The sequence below is a fragment of the Xenopus laevis genome, chromosome 4S, assembly GCF_017654675.1.
Source record: "Xenopus laevis strain J_2021 chromosome 4S, Xenopus_laevis_v10.1, whole genome shotgun sequence".
Taxonomy (NCBI): Eukaryota; Metazoa; Chordata; class Amphibia; order Anura; family Pipidae; genus Xenopus; species Xenopus laevis.
In genome coordinates this window covers 4,769,068-4,785,283 of record NC_054378.1, presented here as the reverse complement: position 1 = coordinate 4,785,283, position 16,216 = coordinate 4,769,068, and the positions used below count along the sequence as shown (strand labels likewise).

The 16,216-nt window shown below is 37.3% G+C and overlaps 2 protein-coding genes across 2 annotated transcripts; both read left to right on the top strand.

Annotated features, from left to right (window-relative positions):
* Positions 1-54: 54 nt before the first annotated feature.
* On the top strand, positions 55-2,124 carry LOC121393162 (GATA zinc finger domain-containing protein 14-like). The gene is made up of 2 exons (XM_041560856.1): positions 55-500; positions 1,975-2,124. The coding sequence occupies exons 1-2, from the start codon at positions 91-93 to the stop codon at positions 1,976-1,978; spliced, it is 414 nt and encodes a 137-aa protein (XP_041416790.1). The 5' UTR covers positions 55-90; the 3' UTR covers positions 1,979-2,124.
* A 5,895-nt stretch (positions 2,125-8,019) lies between these two features.
* Positions 8,020-13,910, top strand: LOC108714925 (uncharacterized PE-PGRS family protein PE_PGRS46). Its single transcript, XM_018259801.2, has 6 exons — positions 8,020-8,144; positions 8,878-9,927; positions 10,864-10,992; positions 11,099-11,153; positions 12,788-12,923; positions 13,438-13,910. The coding sequence occupies exons 1-6, from the start codon at positions 8,076-8,078 to the stop codon at positions 13,607-13,609; spliced, it is 1,611 nt and encodes a 536-aa protein (XP_018115290.2). The 5' UTR covers positions 8,020-8,075; the 3' UTR covers positions 13,610-13,910.
* The last annotated feature ends 2,306 nt before the right edge of the window (positions 13,911-16,216 follow it).

The following is a 16,216-nucleotide window of genomic DNA, read 5'->3' as shown; positions in this document are numbered from 1 at the left end:
CAGTATTGAAGCTATAAAAACAACAGAAACACCTTTAAAAACAACAGAACCCCCTACAAAAATGATAAAAATACCTATAGTATCAACTACATGTTCAATGCATACTACAACTACAAGCAGCCCATCAACAACCTCAACCACAACCCATCCAACAACTACAACAAGTTTACCAACAACAACCACAACAACCCATCCAACAACTACAACAAGTCCAACAACAACCACCACATCATCTACATCAACAACACAAACAACTTCCACCTATGTCACTATCACTTCAACATCTGGCACAACTACTTCTACAGTGCCTACTACATCAATGACTACATCATCCACATCATCTATACCTACTACAACTACATTATCTACAACCATTGTAACTACAAGTACAAAGACCACGTCAGAGCCTACCACTTCCTCAACTCCAACTACTTCATTCTCAACAATCACCACATCAACAAGATGCTATTGTCAAGTACAGACAACCTTATATATCAGTGGTAAGTAAGTCTGCTTATATTGTGTAATTTTTAAATAAAATGAAAACAAATATTCCAAAAGACAATCCAGACGAATGGTTTTTCAGTAAAAATAGTTAATACAAGAATATTAGGCCTGATCACCCTGCATCAGCATTTTTACTGATATCAATAAAAACTTTTTCTAGAGTGCTGCTGTGTGAAGGAGTACTGGTAAAGGCTGAGCACCTACAATTAGTCTACACAATGGAGTGGATATATATGTAGTGGACATAGGTGCCAGTACGAAACATGTGTCTGGAGTGGCCTTCTTCTCATGGCTGGATCTAGGGGTTGGCAGAAAATGCATGTGTCTAGGGTGCAGCAGAAGGGGTGCTAGGTACATGCTTCTTCTGCTGCCTACTCAATGCTGGTGGGTTTTAATCTGTGCAATGGGTTGTCAATGAAAGCACATTCACGGTTGGCAGGTTGGGTGCTGCCAATTGTGCGCATGAACTGCACTGGGGGGGGCAGAGAGCTGGCTTTTCTGCTTCTTCTCATCTCTATGTTTAATTATAACAGTTTAAACCATATTTAAACACTAAGATAATTATAATGACAGCTTTGACCTGCAATATTTTCCTCTTTCCGTGTCTGTAACAAAATAACAATACAGGTGAAGAGATAATCAATTTAGACATATATTTTAAATATCTTAAAATCCCTGGGAATAACAGAGAGTATTAGGTGCAGATACTTTTAAAATACTGAATTCTACACACAAATAATGCAAAGGAATATTGTTCCTTTATTTAGAAAAAAAACCTCAAAAGATTCAAGACATTTTTGAGGTTTTTTTTTCAAATTAGAAAAAATGTTTTGAAAACTCAATTCTTTATGAATCGGTCTCTAAAGAATCCTATCCACTGTAAGTTTAATTGTTTTAATATCTGTAGATCAAATTTTTTTAAAAAAACTTACCAATTATTGAGTTTGTAATAAATGGCATTCTCCACAACATGTATGTGCATGTATGTGCATTTGGAAAAAAAACATACTTTTCTATGGATTCTTCTTGCTCTTGAAACGCTCTACCTGACAAGGTTCTTCAGAAAAACTGAGTTAATTTATTGGACATAAAAAAATACAGAGTCTCACAAAGCGGTCACTTTACTTTTTGTACTCAGTTATTTGTGTTACAGACATAATGATTAGTTGCATTTCAGCCATCAACATCTCCACACATAATTCAGCTTAGATGATGCAAACTTCATGTGTACAGCTCACCATATTTGCTACTTTATAAATGTTTCAGAGGTTTTTGTCCATTCCATTAAAATAAATGTTGTTTATTGTGCATTTTAATGTGATTAATCCACTTGCCTGTACAAGATATTTAATTCTCTCATATGATTAGGATTGCCAATTTAATATATAATTATAAAATGCATAAAAGTGTCAAAGAAAATGTTGAAACACACACATTTTTAACTGCCTTTGAAATCTTGTGATATAGGTGAACGTCTCTATACGATTATGGACAAGGCTGGCTGTGAATATTATGCATTATGTAATGATACATGTCAAGCACAAAGATATGTTGGTGATTGTACTACAACCGTCAGCACATCATCTACAACAACTGCAGGTCCCACGCCAACTACAACTTGTCTTATGTGGATGCCTACTACAACACACACTTCGCCATCAGACTCAAAATCATCAACAGTTCCATCAGACCTACAATCATCTTCAACTGTGTCACCTTCTCCACATATTAGAATAGGTTCAAGCTACCCTACACCTGATACAGGTCTAACATCTTCCACTATATCATCTACATCTGGATCAGGAGACATACATTCCACAAAATTAACATCTTCAACACCATCTGTATTAATTTCAAGCTCCATATCCACTACATCAAGAAAAGATCTCTCTACCAGTGTGTCATCCCCACCTGATGTGACAAGTTCCAAATCAAGTTTTGAATCATCTACACCTGGATCAAGTGACACACACTCAACAGTATCAAGCTCAGTATCATCTACTCCTTATTCAAGAAAAGATATTTCTACCAGTGTGTCACCCCCAACAGATGTGACAAGCTCCAAACCAAGTTTTGAATCATCTACACCTGGATCAAGTGACACACACTCAACAGTATCGAGCTCAGTATCATCTACTCCTTATTCAAGAGAAGATATTTCTACCAGTGTGTCACCCCCACCAGATGTGACAAGCTCCAAATCAAGTTTTGAATCATCTACACCTGGATCAAGTGACACACACTCAACAGTATCAAGCTCAGTATCATCTACTCCTTATTCAAGAGAAGATATTTCTACCAGTGTGTCACCCCCACCAGATGTGACAAGCTCCAAATCAAGTTTTGAATCATCTACACCTGGATCAAGTGACACACACTCAACAGTATCGAGCTCAGTATCATCTACTCCTTATTCAAGAGAAGATATTTCTACCAGTGTGTCACCCCCACCAGATGTGACAAGTTCCAAATCAAGTTTTGGATCATCTACACCTGGATCAAGTGACACACACTCAACAGTATCACGCTCAGTATCATCTACTCCTTATTCAAGAGAAGATATTTCTACCAGTGTGTCACCCCCACCAGATGTGACAAGCTCCAAATCAAGTTTTGAATCATCTACACCTGGATCAAGTGACACACGCTCAACAGTATCAAGCTCAGTATCCTCCACAACTGATTCAAGAAAAGATCTATCTACCAGTGTGTCATCTCAACCTGATGTAACAAGTACCAAATCAAGTTCTGTGTCATCTACACCTGGATCAAGTGATACACGCTCAACAGTATCAAACTCAGTATCCTCTACTACTGATTCAAGAAAGAATCTGTCTACCAGTGTGTCATCTCCACCTGATGTGTCAAGCTCCAAATCAAGTTTTGAATCATCTACACCTGGATCAAGTGACACACACTCAACAGTATCAAGCTCAGTATCCTCTACTCCTTTTTCAATAACATTTCTGTCTACCAGTGTGTCATCTCCACCTGATGTGTCAAGTTCCAAATCAAGTTCTATGTCATTTACGCCTGGATCAAGTGACACACACTCAAGCTTTGCATCTTCTACAATATCAGCTCCTCTATCTTCTACATCTATTTCAGTACCCAGGAGTACACGTGAGTATATATTTCAAATGTAAATATGCTATACCAAAATAAACCTGTTAACGTTCATCTACTAAACTCAAAAGTAACTTTCACCTAGTTTTGATGTGTTTAGTTGTGTGACACCCAGCCTGAACCTTATTTTTTTAGCGAGAATGGGGCACAAACTGGCCAGTCAGTAATTATCTTGGAAACAAACATAAAACATGCTCTCTTTTGCCTGTCTTGAGTAAGAAAATGCAGCAGTTGCAAATATACAGTACGTGACTTTCTGAGCCTTTGTGGCTGTGAGTAACAGTAGAGAAATCAATGTGCAATGGACTTACTTGCACCCGTACATATGAAGTTTACTGACCACCAATGGGTGAAGTAGGGAAATGTGCAAAGTAAAGCTGTCATGCTTTAAAAATAGGAAGCATTTCTACAATAATTCCAAGCTTGGCAATGAGGGGTAAAAATATAGCAGTGTAGCTTAACTGACACAATCCATAAGGTATGATATACCAAGGGCAGTAATGAAAATGCTGGAATAGCCTATATAGCCTATACAAAATATACTTCCACTGTGCCAATTGCATAAAACAAGATGCCAGATTCCAAGATGTACCATATATGATCCATATGCTGTTCCAGTATGCATACCAGCATGATTTTATCTACAGATGGATGGAAGGTTTTTCTCTCAATTTAGGGAGCAGAATAAGTTTTTGAAGGGTTGAATAAGTTGAACAGTCTAAATTACATTTTTTATATGTTATCCTAAAATATATAAAACTAAAAATACTTAAAACTAAATATACTTATTATTATGTTTATTAAGTTTAATTCATGCTTGATATTTTGGACTTTCCAAAAGTTATGTTTGTACTGTATAGAATATAATTCTCATTTCTTATAAAACTAAATGAAACTACATTAATTAATGTCTATAGGTCATTGAACTTCCACAGTCCAAAAATACATGAGTATATGAGAAATGAGTTCTCATATATTCTTGGGAATAAAGATAAATGTAAGATAAGTATAGTTTCTGGGCAACTTTAATTTATGTTAAAACAGATACTGACACTAAGGGGGTTATTTATCAAAGTCCAAATTTATCTCAATCCGCTCGGGTTTTTTACGCTTATTTATTATTAAATTTTCCAGAAAATTTGCTTTGCGGGAAAAAAATCAGATTTTCAAGAATTTCAAGAATTTTTTAGACTTTTTTGTCCAATTTTTACTATTTTCAAGATTTTTTTCGTAATTTTCACATGAAAACTTTGGGGTATTGCCCGAAATCCAGAGCACATCAAAAAACCATTGGGACTTCTCCCATTGACTTATATACAACCTAGACAGGTCTGAGATGCCGGATTTTCAGATTCAGAATTTTCCATCCTCAGGGCTTGATAAATTCTGAAAAATTTGTGATTTTTCGTGATTTTTGCATTCAGAGTTTAGTAAATAACCCCCTAAGTAGATGAAGAGAATTCAAAGACTGAAAGGAGGGTCAAATAGCCTTTGTGGGTGCCTGTTTGTAGATAAATATTGCTTTGTTAATATCAGTAAGTTAAGAAAACTGGTTGAACTTGGAGGATGTCTTTTCTTTTCAACCTTTACTGATTTATAAAAAGGATAACAAAGAATACTGAAGCAGTACCAAGATATTTGACTGCATAATAAACACATTTTTTTTTAATTCTTCCCCCCCAAAGCACACGAATGTCAGTGCTTCATGCCAAACTGTTCAATAGGCTTCCGCGTGGCTGCTGTGAAATCACTTATTAACTCTTGTCCTAATGTTACATGCGGTAAGTGTTATTGAACATAATGTGAGTATTCTGTTTATTTCGCCTTTCTTTTCCCTTTGTATATGCCATAGGAGAGAGCTCATTTTGAATGCTGAAAAAATAAAAAAGAAAAGTGCTGATTTGTCAGAATGAAACTAAATGCTTTCAGCAAAAAAGATGACTTTGCATTCAGTTTGAACTTCAATTTCAGAAAGACCATTGCGAAAATGTTACATAATGAAACTCTATGTGCGACTTGCCAAATTGGAAGAAATAATTCCCAATGTAACTACAAATTAAGATAGCATTGATAAATGTGCCCCAAAAGTTTTGTTCAAAATACAGCAAAATCATTTGTTGGTTATTGGACTGATGTTGCCCACTGTTAAAAAAAATAAACAATAAATAAATATATATATATAGATAGATATATATAGCCCTAATTTTGATGAGTTTTTGTTTTTCATGATTTGCTCACTGAATAGGCTCATTGAAAACAGAAACAATTATGTTCTGAACTGGTATGAGCTTATTAACTGTTGGGTCTGGAAGTCATCTCTATAACTTATGAAACCAGAAATACTTTTACATTTGGTAATCAGTTTTTTTGTTTTTTAAATCAACAGTGCCTGATGCAGTCTGTGTGTATGGAACTGAAACATACCAGGTAAAATCTGTTGAAATATAAGATTGAAATGTAAATGGTTTGTGGCTGGGTTTCTACATTGTACAGCAAATGTTACACTGACAATTGGACAACCGCTGCTTATTCCTAAAATTTGAGGTTACATGAACTGACTGATCGAGATTAGTGACAAATTTAGTAATGGGGGAAGCTGGCCCATTTTTCAATGGGCAAATGTACTTACCTCCGAAATTGTGCCAGCGACGGCTTCACTCACATCGCAACACTTCACCAGGCGTAGGTTCACCAGAACAACGCTTATTCATGAAAATCCAAAGTTGCGACCAGGGTTCGAAAGCTAGTGAAGTTGCGCTAGTGATAATACGATAAGCAGTTTGAAGTTACGCTAGTGATGGCGACTTAGCATACGGCGTGCAGTTAAAGTACAATGGACGTATATGTAGCAGCAAATACATTACACTACACAAGGCCAAGGAACCTTAATAAAATAAAACAGAGATGTTATAATGCCCTGCACATGTACCCATTGTATAGTTTATGTGCCATATGTTAGGAAATGTAGGGGAAAAGGAGGGTACCCTAAAAAAAATTACCGAACTTTTTCAGCCTATCACCCTGTAAAAAGTAAAAGACGCCAGCGTTTTTTGGGACTTAGAAAAAATGTCAACTATTTTTGAACGAACTCCTATCTATTCTATTGCATTTGCCTGGTCTGAGTTGGCGAAGTAAACTCTGGAGCAAGAAAATCAGGAAAATCTGCATCTTAGTGAATTAGCGTAGTTGCGTCCATTCGCCAGGGCGAACATTTTCCTGCCATTAGAGTGCGAAGTAGCGCTAGAGTCTATCTCCTTCACTAGTGAATTACGCAGGGACCCATAGTAAATCAGTGAAGTCCCAAAACTATGTCACTCTGGCGAATTTAGTCGCTTCGCTTCGAAATTTAGTAAATTTGCCCTTATATATGTCAATTTTTTTTTTCTTATGCCATGCGGCCCGTCAATTTCTTTTTGTTACATGACAATTTTATTCAGCCATTGCAGTCTATAGACTTCATTTTTGAGGCTAAACTCAGTAAAAATGAGTTTGCTCATCACCAGTGAGAGTTTCACTAACAGCAAAGTCTATATTAATGTTTTAACTGAGAAATCAATTTTGTATAAACTAACAGTAGACACTGTGGGGCCGGTTCACTAACTTCGAGTGAAGGATTCGAAGGTAAAAAACTTTGAAGTTTTTTTTGGGCTACTTCGACCATCGAATGGGCTACTTCGACCATCGAATGGGCTACTTCGACCTTCGACTACGACTACAACTTCGAATCGGAGAATTCGAAGTAAAAATCGGTCGACTATTCGACCATTCGATAGTCGAAGTACTGTCTCTTTAAAAAAAAACTTCGACCCCCTAGCTCGCCATCTAAAAGCTACCGAAGTCAATGTCAATGGAAGGTCCCCATAGGCTTGGCTAACTTTTTTTAATCTAAGGATATTCGTTCGATTCGAAGGATTTTATCGTTCGGTCGAAGGAATTATCCTTAGATCGTTCGATCGAACTATCTGCGCTAAATCCTTCGACTTCGATATTCGAAGTCCAAGGATTTTAATTCCTAGTCGAATATCGAGGGTTAATTAACCCTCGATATTCGACCCTTAGTGAATCGGCCCCTGTATGTGTAAAATGAATGGTATTACTAGAAAAAAAACACAATGGGAGTCATTTATCAACACTGGGCAAATTTGTCCATGGGCAGTAACCCATGGCAACCAATCAAATAGCTGCATTCATGTTCTACTTGCAGCTGGTTTTAAATTACTTTTTTTTTAATTACTGATTGGTTGCTATAGGTAACTACCCATGGTGAAAGTTGCCCAGCATTTTCATTTGGAAGAATATATTTTATATTGTATTCTAGAATATACTACAGTATATGATTAAAAGCCACTTGCACTGGGAATTTATATACCTTGTTTTTGTAGGTCGGATCAAATATCACACAACCTGCTGATTCATGTCAGACATGTAAATGCTCTGAAGAAATGGACACAAGATCACAGTTCTACATAATAAAGTGCCAACCAGTTGTGTGTGACACGACTTGCAGTAAAGTAGGTTTTTTTCTATATTATCCCTAGACAAACAAGGATTAGCCTCATTTGCAAAATTTCTATTTCTCACAGTTTTTTTTACTTTATTCATCATTAAACATAAACAACAGAAACTGTAATCATTCGGATACATGATGAATTATGCATACCAAATACTTCAGGCAGATTACCATGTCATGTCTGAACCTTATGTAACATTAAAATATAAACTAAATCCACACAAATAGCATATTCTGAAAAAAGTCAAATTACTTTAAATTGTTTAAAGATATGACAGAAAACAAATCAAAGTTCCACAACAAATCTGGAAAGGAATTCTGGATGTGGAATATCTCTAATGAAATAAACTTTCCCCATGCAAGAAATAAATTGATTTCATATAACCCAAATATATATATTTTTATATAATCCCATTAAAGTACTGTTCTGAGAGCTGTTTTTACCCTTGTAGTCTAGTGAAAATAATGAAAGGTGGGATAATTATTACTGTACAGTTATTTTTTCTTCCAACCACAGCTAAATATTTTTTAAAGGTATTATTGGCTTAGCTTGCAATTATTGTTATTGTTATGCAAATGTTTTTTAATTTAGTTCTTCCTGCTACATTTGATCTAGATTTATTATCAAAGCCTCAAGTGAAGAAATCTTGATTTGCAATATTGCTTTATCAGTTTCAATATTTTCAAATAAAATATAAATTAGGCAAAAACGTATTCTTGTTTTTTTACATTAGGGTTATGAATACAAAATGAAAACAGGCCAGTGCTGTGGAGAGTGTGTGCCTATCAAGTTAAAATGTACCATGATGGGAAATTTTGATGCAAGTACAAATACAGGTAACACAGGAGGCACAGGAAACACAGGAGGATCAGGAAGCACAGGGGATGCAGGAAACACAGGAGGCTCGGGAGTCACAGGAGGCACAAGTAATGCAGGAAACTTGGGAGGCTCAGGAGTCACAGGAAACTTGGGAGGCTCAGGAGTCACAGGAAACGCAGGAGGCTCAGGAGTCACAGGAAACGCAGGAGGCTCAGGAGTCACAGGAAACGCAGGGGGCTCAGGAATCACAGGAGGCTCAGGTTATGCAGGAAACACTGGAGGCATAGGAGACACTGGAGGCATAAGAGACACTGGAAGCACAGGAGGCCCTGGAGAAACAGGAGGCTCTGGAGTCACAGGAAACTCAGGAGGCTCAGGAGTCACGGGAAATTCTGGAGGCTCTGGAGTCACAGGAGGCTCAGGGAATTCAGGAAACACTGGAGGCATAGGAGACAACACAGGAGGCTCAGGAGGCTCGGGAGTCACAGGAAACTCAGGAGACTCAGGAGTCACAGGAAATTCTGGAGGCTCTGGAGTCACAGGAGGCTCAGGGAATTCAGGAAACACTGGAGGCATAGGAGACAACACAGGAGGCTCAGGAGAAACAGGAGGCTCAGGAGTCACAGGAAACTCAGGAGACTCAGGAGTCACAGGAAATTCAGGAGGCTCAGGAGACACAGGAAACACTGGTGGCATAGGAGCAACTGGAAGCACAGGAGGCTCAGGAGGATCAGGAGTCACAGGAAACTCAGGAGCCTCAGGAGTCACAGGAGGCACAGGAGGCTCAGGAGACACAGGAAACATTGGAGGCACAGGGAACACTGGAGACACTGGAGGCACAGGAAGCTCAGGAGGCTCAGGAGATACAGCAAACACAGGAAACACTGGAGGCACAGGAAGCACTACAGGCACAGGAGGCTCTGGAGGCACAGGATACACAGGAAACACAGTAATAGATCTAGAGGTAATCGCTAGACAAGTGACTTCCAGTTATGAATTACTTTTCTTTAGCTATTTTAAAGAAGTTAGAAGAGGTACAAAGCTCTTGAACCTAGCTTCATTAAATGGCTTTCTGCATCATCCTGGCAACAAAATTGTCAGAAATCTTATGCATAGATATTACTGTAGTACAATTGTGCATATCAGGGTACTGGCTCAATTTATCATACTTCTTGATATCTTAAATGCATAGTCAGTCCTTCCGTTTTTCCATCCTTCCATTTCCATCCTCCCTTGTTTTCACCAGGATTCTAATGGGCAGCAAGTTGTGAGCAGATGGAAGCAGGTTAGGTAGAAGTTCAGGGGGCAGATTTACTACGGTTCGAATAGTAAATTCAAAATCTCTAATTTTTTTTGGTCAAAACTCACAAATTTGAATTTAAAACCACCAGCTTGAATTTGAATTTAAATGTTATGTGAGATTGATCACATCTCAACCCTGGAAACAGTTCTAATTTGATTATTCACCACCTAAAACCTGCCAAGTCCATGTAGAAGTCAATAGCAGGGGTCCATTGAACCATTTGAAGATGTTAATTGCCTTCCGGACATTTAAGTATTTTTTTCAGAGGAAAATTCGATTTGTATTCAGTTCGAATTTTCAGGTCATTCCTATTCGAACAAATATTAGAGGGTCAAGTTTTTTTCATAAATTACCTCACATTCACATAACTTAAAAATTTGACCTTTGATAAATAACCCCCCAGGTGTGAGACCCACTCAAGATGTGAAGCCAATGTAGAGCAGCTGTAGTTGCATCAATACTGTACATATCTTAACTGCTGCAGAAAGCCATTTATTACATATGTACTCTTGGCTACATTTTAAACATTTTTTAATTTTTGTTAGTTTTCTGCACAAAATGTTTGACTATCTTCATATATTTATCTTCTCTTAATAGATTGGAGAAATATTTCGCATACCAAATAACACTTGTGCCTATTATGAGTGCCGAGAAGAAAATGGTGTTGCTGTCCTCACCAGGGTAGAGAAGGTTTGTCAACCACTGGATGTCTCCATATGTGACATGGTATGTTGAAATTAATGTCATGTGATGTTGTAAATTAATGTCATGCATTTTCTACTTGTAAAAATAATTATTTTTATTTTTTTTTAATCTATCTTGTTTGTTCCAGAGTACTCTTACATATGATGATGAAAATTGCTGTAGGATATGCACACCTAAAACAGGTAAGTAGGATTTTGTTATCTCTGTCATTTAACATGATATGATGCCCTCCCAGTCTAGAGAGGAGCTCCTGTCTTTCTTGGGGTGCATTAAATCATTTGTATGGGTTTTGCAACATCCCGTCAGCAAGGGAAACATTGGATTATAGACCCTGTCATTTCCCAAGAGTCGCTGTGGGTAGTGTTGGGCGAATTTGACCCATTTCGATTCGCCAAAAAATGTGAAAAATTTGCAAAACGATGCAGCGTCCATTTTTTTTGGACCACAGTGAATTTTAGCAAGCAAATTTTTAGCGTCAGATTCACAAATTTATTCGCCGGCGGCAAATCGCGGTAATTCGCAGCGAATTTGCACCTGCCAAATAAATTCACCCATCACTAGCTGTGGGTCCCCAATATCATCTGATTGTTGGCCGCATGGGCAAATGATCTGATCATCCTAATTTGGCATAAACTTTGCTAGCCAAAACAGATGAACGTGCCAAACAAGCAATTTTTTGCATGTTTTCTTGTGAAACCATTCTTAAAAGTATGAAATATTAGTAGCCAATAGCAAAAGTTAAAATAATAATAATTAAATAAACACCTACTGATATGAAAAGAGCAAGTGACAAAGATCATATTGGCAAAAAATCTTGGAATAACTGTTTTAATCTTTACATATCTTTTGTTCACATTAATTTTATACAGAACTACATTAATAACGAACATTGCTAGGAAACAGCTGTTTAGATTGTCCTTTGAGGCCAACAAAATTACATTATATGTTTTTGCAGATGCTGGACTTTTTACTTAAGTTGGATGGGCAGTAATACAGAAATCAAGATAATCAAAAAAGCTCAAGAAAGGGAAACAGTTAGGGGCCAATTCACCAAGCTCAAGTGAAGGATTCGAAGTTTTTTGGGCTACTTCGACCATCGAATGGGCTACTTCGACCTTCGACTACGACTTTGAATCGAAGGATTCGAACTAAAAATTGTTCGACCATTCGAAGTACTGTCTCTTTAAGAAAAAACTTTGACTCCCCTAGTTCGCCACCTAAAAGCTACCGAACCCAATGTTAGCCTATGGGGAAGGTCCCCATAGGCTTGGCTAAATTTTTTTGGTCGAAGGATAATCCTTCGATCGTTGGATTAAAATCCTTCGAATCGCTCGATTCAAAGGATTTAATCGTTCGATCGATGGATTATTCCTATATACTTTTTGCGCAAAATCCTTCGACTTCGATATTCGAAGTCGAAGGATTTTCATTCCCCAGTCGAATATCGAGGGTTAATTAACCCTCGCTATTCGACCCTTGATGCATCGGCCCCTTAATGTTGGGATAAACCCTTCAGAAACATGTTTTCAGCAATTAAAATTAAAATATCAAACAGCTAAAATGAGTGCCTACAGACAGCTGTGTCTGGGCAAAATACTGAGATCTGAAACACAGAAATTTGCATTCTAAAAATACAGAGTAATGAAATATAAAGGGGTGTTACGCACACATAGGGCAGAAATACTATCATTCAGGGAAAATTCCAATCCTTTTTCACTTAGGTAGCCTTACAAAATGTTCTTCAATGTGAAAATGTTCTAGAATTGAGATATTCATGATAAACATGAACTTTTTAAAAATGTATCTTTTCTTTCAGAGCTCATAGTAACACCACCCCCAGAGGTCATCGAAGACTGCAGTGTACGTAAGAATGTCACAGTCCTGGAACAAGATGACTGCATACTGGAGGTAGAACTGTCTTACTGTGGAGGACCCTGCATGGGATCTTCAATGTAAGTTTCTTAAATACTGAGTTATTCTTGCATGCATGCTATAGCACCAATGGCATTTTATACCCTGTTATTAGATTAGTATTCTGTGACATCTGCAAATGAAGGTTATACAAGCAGGACCAGATGGAGAAATATTTTGCAAATCCACCCAATGCCATAGTTTTAATGGAGACTCAAGATGAATATTATTGGCATGTCTTTATGTTTTTATTAACAAGGAAGGTAAAGTGCTACATTTAAAAATATTATATTATAGAAGTGTTATTTCTTCAATTTGTATGGAAAATATTCTGCATGAGAACCATGAGGCATGCAAAATTATATTCAAAACAAAGCTTTAATGGCTCTAGTACTGTTTGCTAAACACATTAATAAACTTCTACTCAAGAAACAAAAAGGGGATGTCCACCAAAAAACTGACACTGGTCAAATTAGGTGCTTAGCGAGATCCTGTGATAGATGCACCTTAAATCTGATTTCTTTTACATTGGTAAAATGTTGTTTTTTCCTTCAGGTATTCAATGGTATCCAATGGTTTTGACCAGAAATGCACATGCTGTAAAGAGATGGAGTTTGTAACAAAGAACGTGGACCTGCTATGTGAGAATGGGAGAAGCCAGAACTACAGCTACGTTGATGTATTGAGTTGTGGCTGTGCTGGAGCTGTTTGTACTCCTCAAGTATAAATCTTACTATATTAATAACTAGTCCATGGAAATTGCAGCAAACAAAAAGTATATGCACTGCAGGTTCAGATTCTTCTCAAAGACAAAGAGAAAAAAAAATAGAGCACACATACACGTATACCTCTTGTTTTTTGTGATTTTAGAATATTTGTAGTTTCTGATCAATCTGGGTATGTTTAATGAAGTATAGAATGTGTTGTTTAATCTCATGACTCTTATAAGCTCAAATATAACATAGTGCTTTACTATTAATTTTCATGCTATGTTTTTCTACTTTAGTACAAATAAATTTAATCTGCAAATAAATATCAATGTGATTCTTATTTTGGGTGAATGATCTTAAAGAGTACCCCAAGGTGGCAGGTGGTGGACCAGAGTAGCACAGCTAGGCCATGCTTTGATTCTCTTGCACAGAAAATAGACCTGGCCAAACTACTGCTAAGACAAATGAAAAATGAACTGGTGGCCCTAATGAATAGATTTTACACCCTGGTGGTTGCCCAAGTAAGAATCCCTCTTTCTATTGCATATACCATAACTAGAATCACTAAGCAAGTGCTCTATACAAACACCCCATCCAGACTTCAGGAATAAGCAGAGAACAGATGCTGGAGAACTTAGAAATTCATGGAGTACCAAATACATTTATGGGCCTGGAGCTCAAGCAGATATTTACTTATTGTTTAATCACCTGGAGCAAAAGAAAGATTCCCCATTCAGTAATCAACACTGTTTGCTATTTACAGTTTCAATACCAAAAAAACAGATCCTTCACGAAGTATAAGAGTTCAGAGTGGGGATGTTGGAAAAGGACATAATATTAAAAAATCAGGACATAGCCCATTTTACCAGCACCACCTACTTCATGGGGTAAAATAAAGCTTACTCATAAAATATTACCATTTGCTTGGCTTATCCACAAGAACAGGGAAACCTTATTTAACTGCGTGCACAATGGAGTTTTCCAGCCTTTTGTTAAACCTAAATTTTAGCAAATTAATCTTCAAGAATGAAGCTGCTTTGTGTACCCAGAGGAGCCATCTTGAGAAGGAAATCACAAGGCTATAGAAACTTTAACTATGGGAGTTTCTTAACTATTGGTGAACTTCATACTCATCACATCCTCCAACTTGCTAAAAATTGCTGCCACAATTTAAATGTTTTTTTATGTTTTAATTCACTAACCTGTATTTTAGAATTATAGACTTGACATGATTCTGTTGAACTTGTTATGGTTTAAGTCTGCTGACTGCAATCATAGAGCCATTTGCACTGAACATTAGACTGCAAATTTATAGACTGTAAAAAATGTAGTACCGTATATACTAAGCACAAGAAATATGCTCTACTGAATGCTAAAGATCGAACAGCATAAACACGTTAAAACCTACTTCCTCATGACAGCCAAACCACAATAATTATCCTTTTGGAACACTGAAACTGAGAACTACAATGAATCTTAAATCTTTGCACTTTGGTATTATTTGAGAACTTTAGTATTCACTTGTTGACTGCAGTCTCAGTTGTGATAAATAAGGAAGTAGACTTTGGGAGTTTAAAGAACCAAATGTGTGGCTCAACTGTTGGGGTAGAAAAGAAGAGCACTCAGACGTACAATCTCTATAGCTGTGATAAATTGCACCTCAATGGGACCTGAATCTGCTGTGTCCGGAGGCTGGAGGTGTGTATAAAGCTGGGCAACGGGGGTTGAACTACAGCATTATGAAAAGGTAGTTGAGATAGAGATTTGGAATTACAATGGGGAGATGGTGGAGGTGTGAGAGCGACATATAGTAAACAGTAGCTGCTAAACAGATCCCAGTGTTACAAATAGATATTTTGAACAGCAACTATAATTCATAACTATTTGATGAAAAATATCATTATTATCATTATCATACTGTAATATAACATGGAAACTTACTAAGTTAGTTTGAAAAAATACACACATCCATCAAGTTCAACCTTTGATATCTATTTAAAACCTACCTGAAATTTAAATTTTAGACAAGCAAATGTTGGCAGTGCAGGGGCACAAGGGCATCTTGCCAACATAAAAACTGGGAAAGACTCCATGGAGTAAAACTTAGAAGTAATGTCTTTGAAGTAAATATATATTTATTATCGAACTGGGGTGTGAGAGGTCCACGCACCCCTCAGGTACCCCCCACTCACTTTCTTATCCACCCACTGCCAGACTCCCCTCATGCACACCATATACTTACTGTGTTGTGATCAGGAAAGGGAGTGCAACCGGGGTGTGACAGTTTTTCAGCTGTAGATCAAGTCTTGGTCATGGGACCCACAGGGTTTTTCTTGGTGTGTCCCCCCAGCCCAGTCTGAACCTTCCTTCCCTTTAAACAACAGAGGGATAACATGTCCATATATTGCAATATATTTAAGCTGGCCAACTGCGTCAAAGTCATCCCTGATCTGGCCAGTCCTTCACTCACTTTGATCTGAAGAATTCTAGTCTTTCCATTTTTGGGTAATATTTATAGAGAATAATTTTTACCTGCAGCTTTGCATTCTAAGGTTAAAACATCAAAATAGTTGACATTGTCATGGTCACCACTGGGATCACCTGACAGAAGCAGAAAAAGTTAG

Excerpts from the sequence above, each read along its gene's own strand:
- LOC121393162 (XM_041560856.1), top strand. The coding sequence starts at position 91 with ATGTTCAATGCATACTACAACTACAAGCAGCCCATCAACAACCTCAAC.
- LOC108714925 (XM_018259801.2), top strand. The coding sequence starts at position 8,076 with ATGGACACAAGATCACAGTTCTACATAATAAAGTGCCAACCAGTTGTG. Across the intron at positions 9,928-10,863 it reads ACACAGTAATAGATCTAGAG|ATTGGAGAAATATTTCGCAT; the intron begins GTAATCGCTAGA and ends TTCTCTTAATAG. Across the intron at positions 11,154-12,787 it reads GATATGCACACCTAAAACAG|AGCTCATAGTAACACCACCC; the intron begins GTAAGTAGGATT and ends CTTTTCTTTCAG.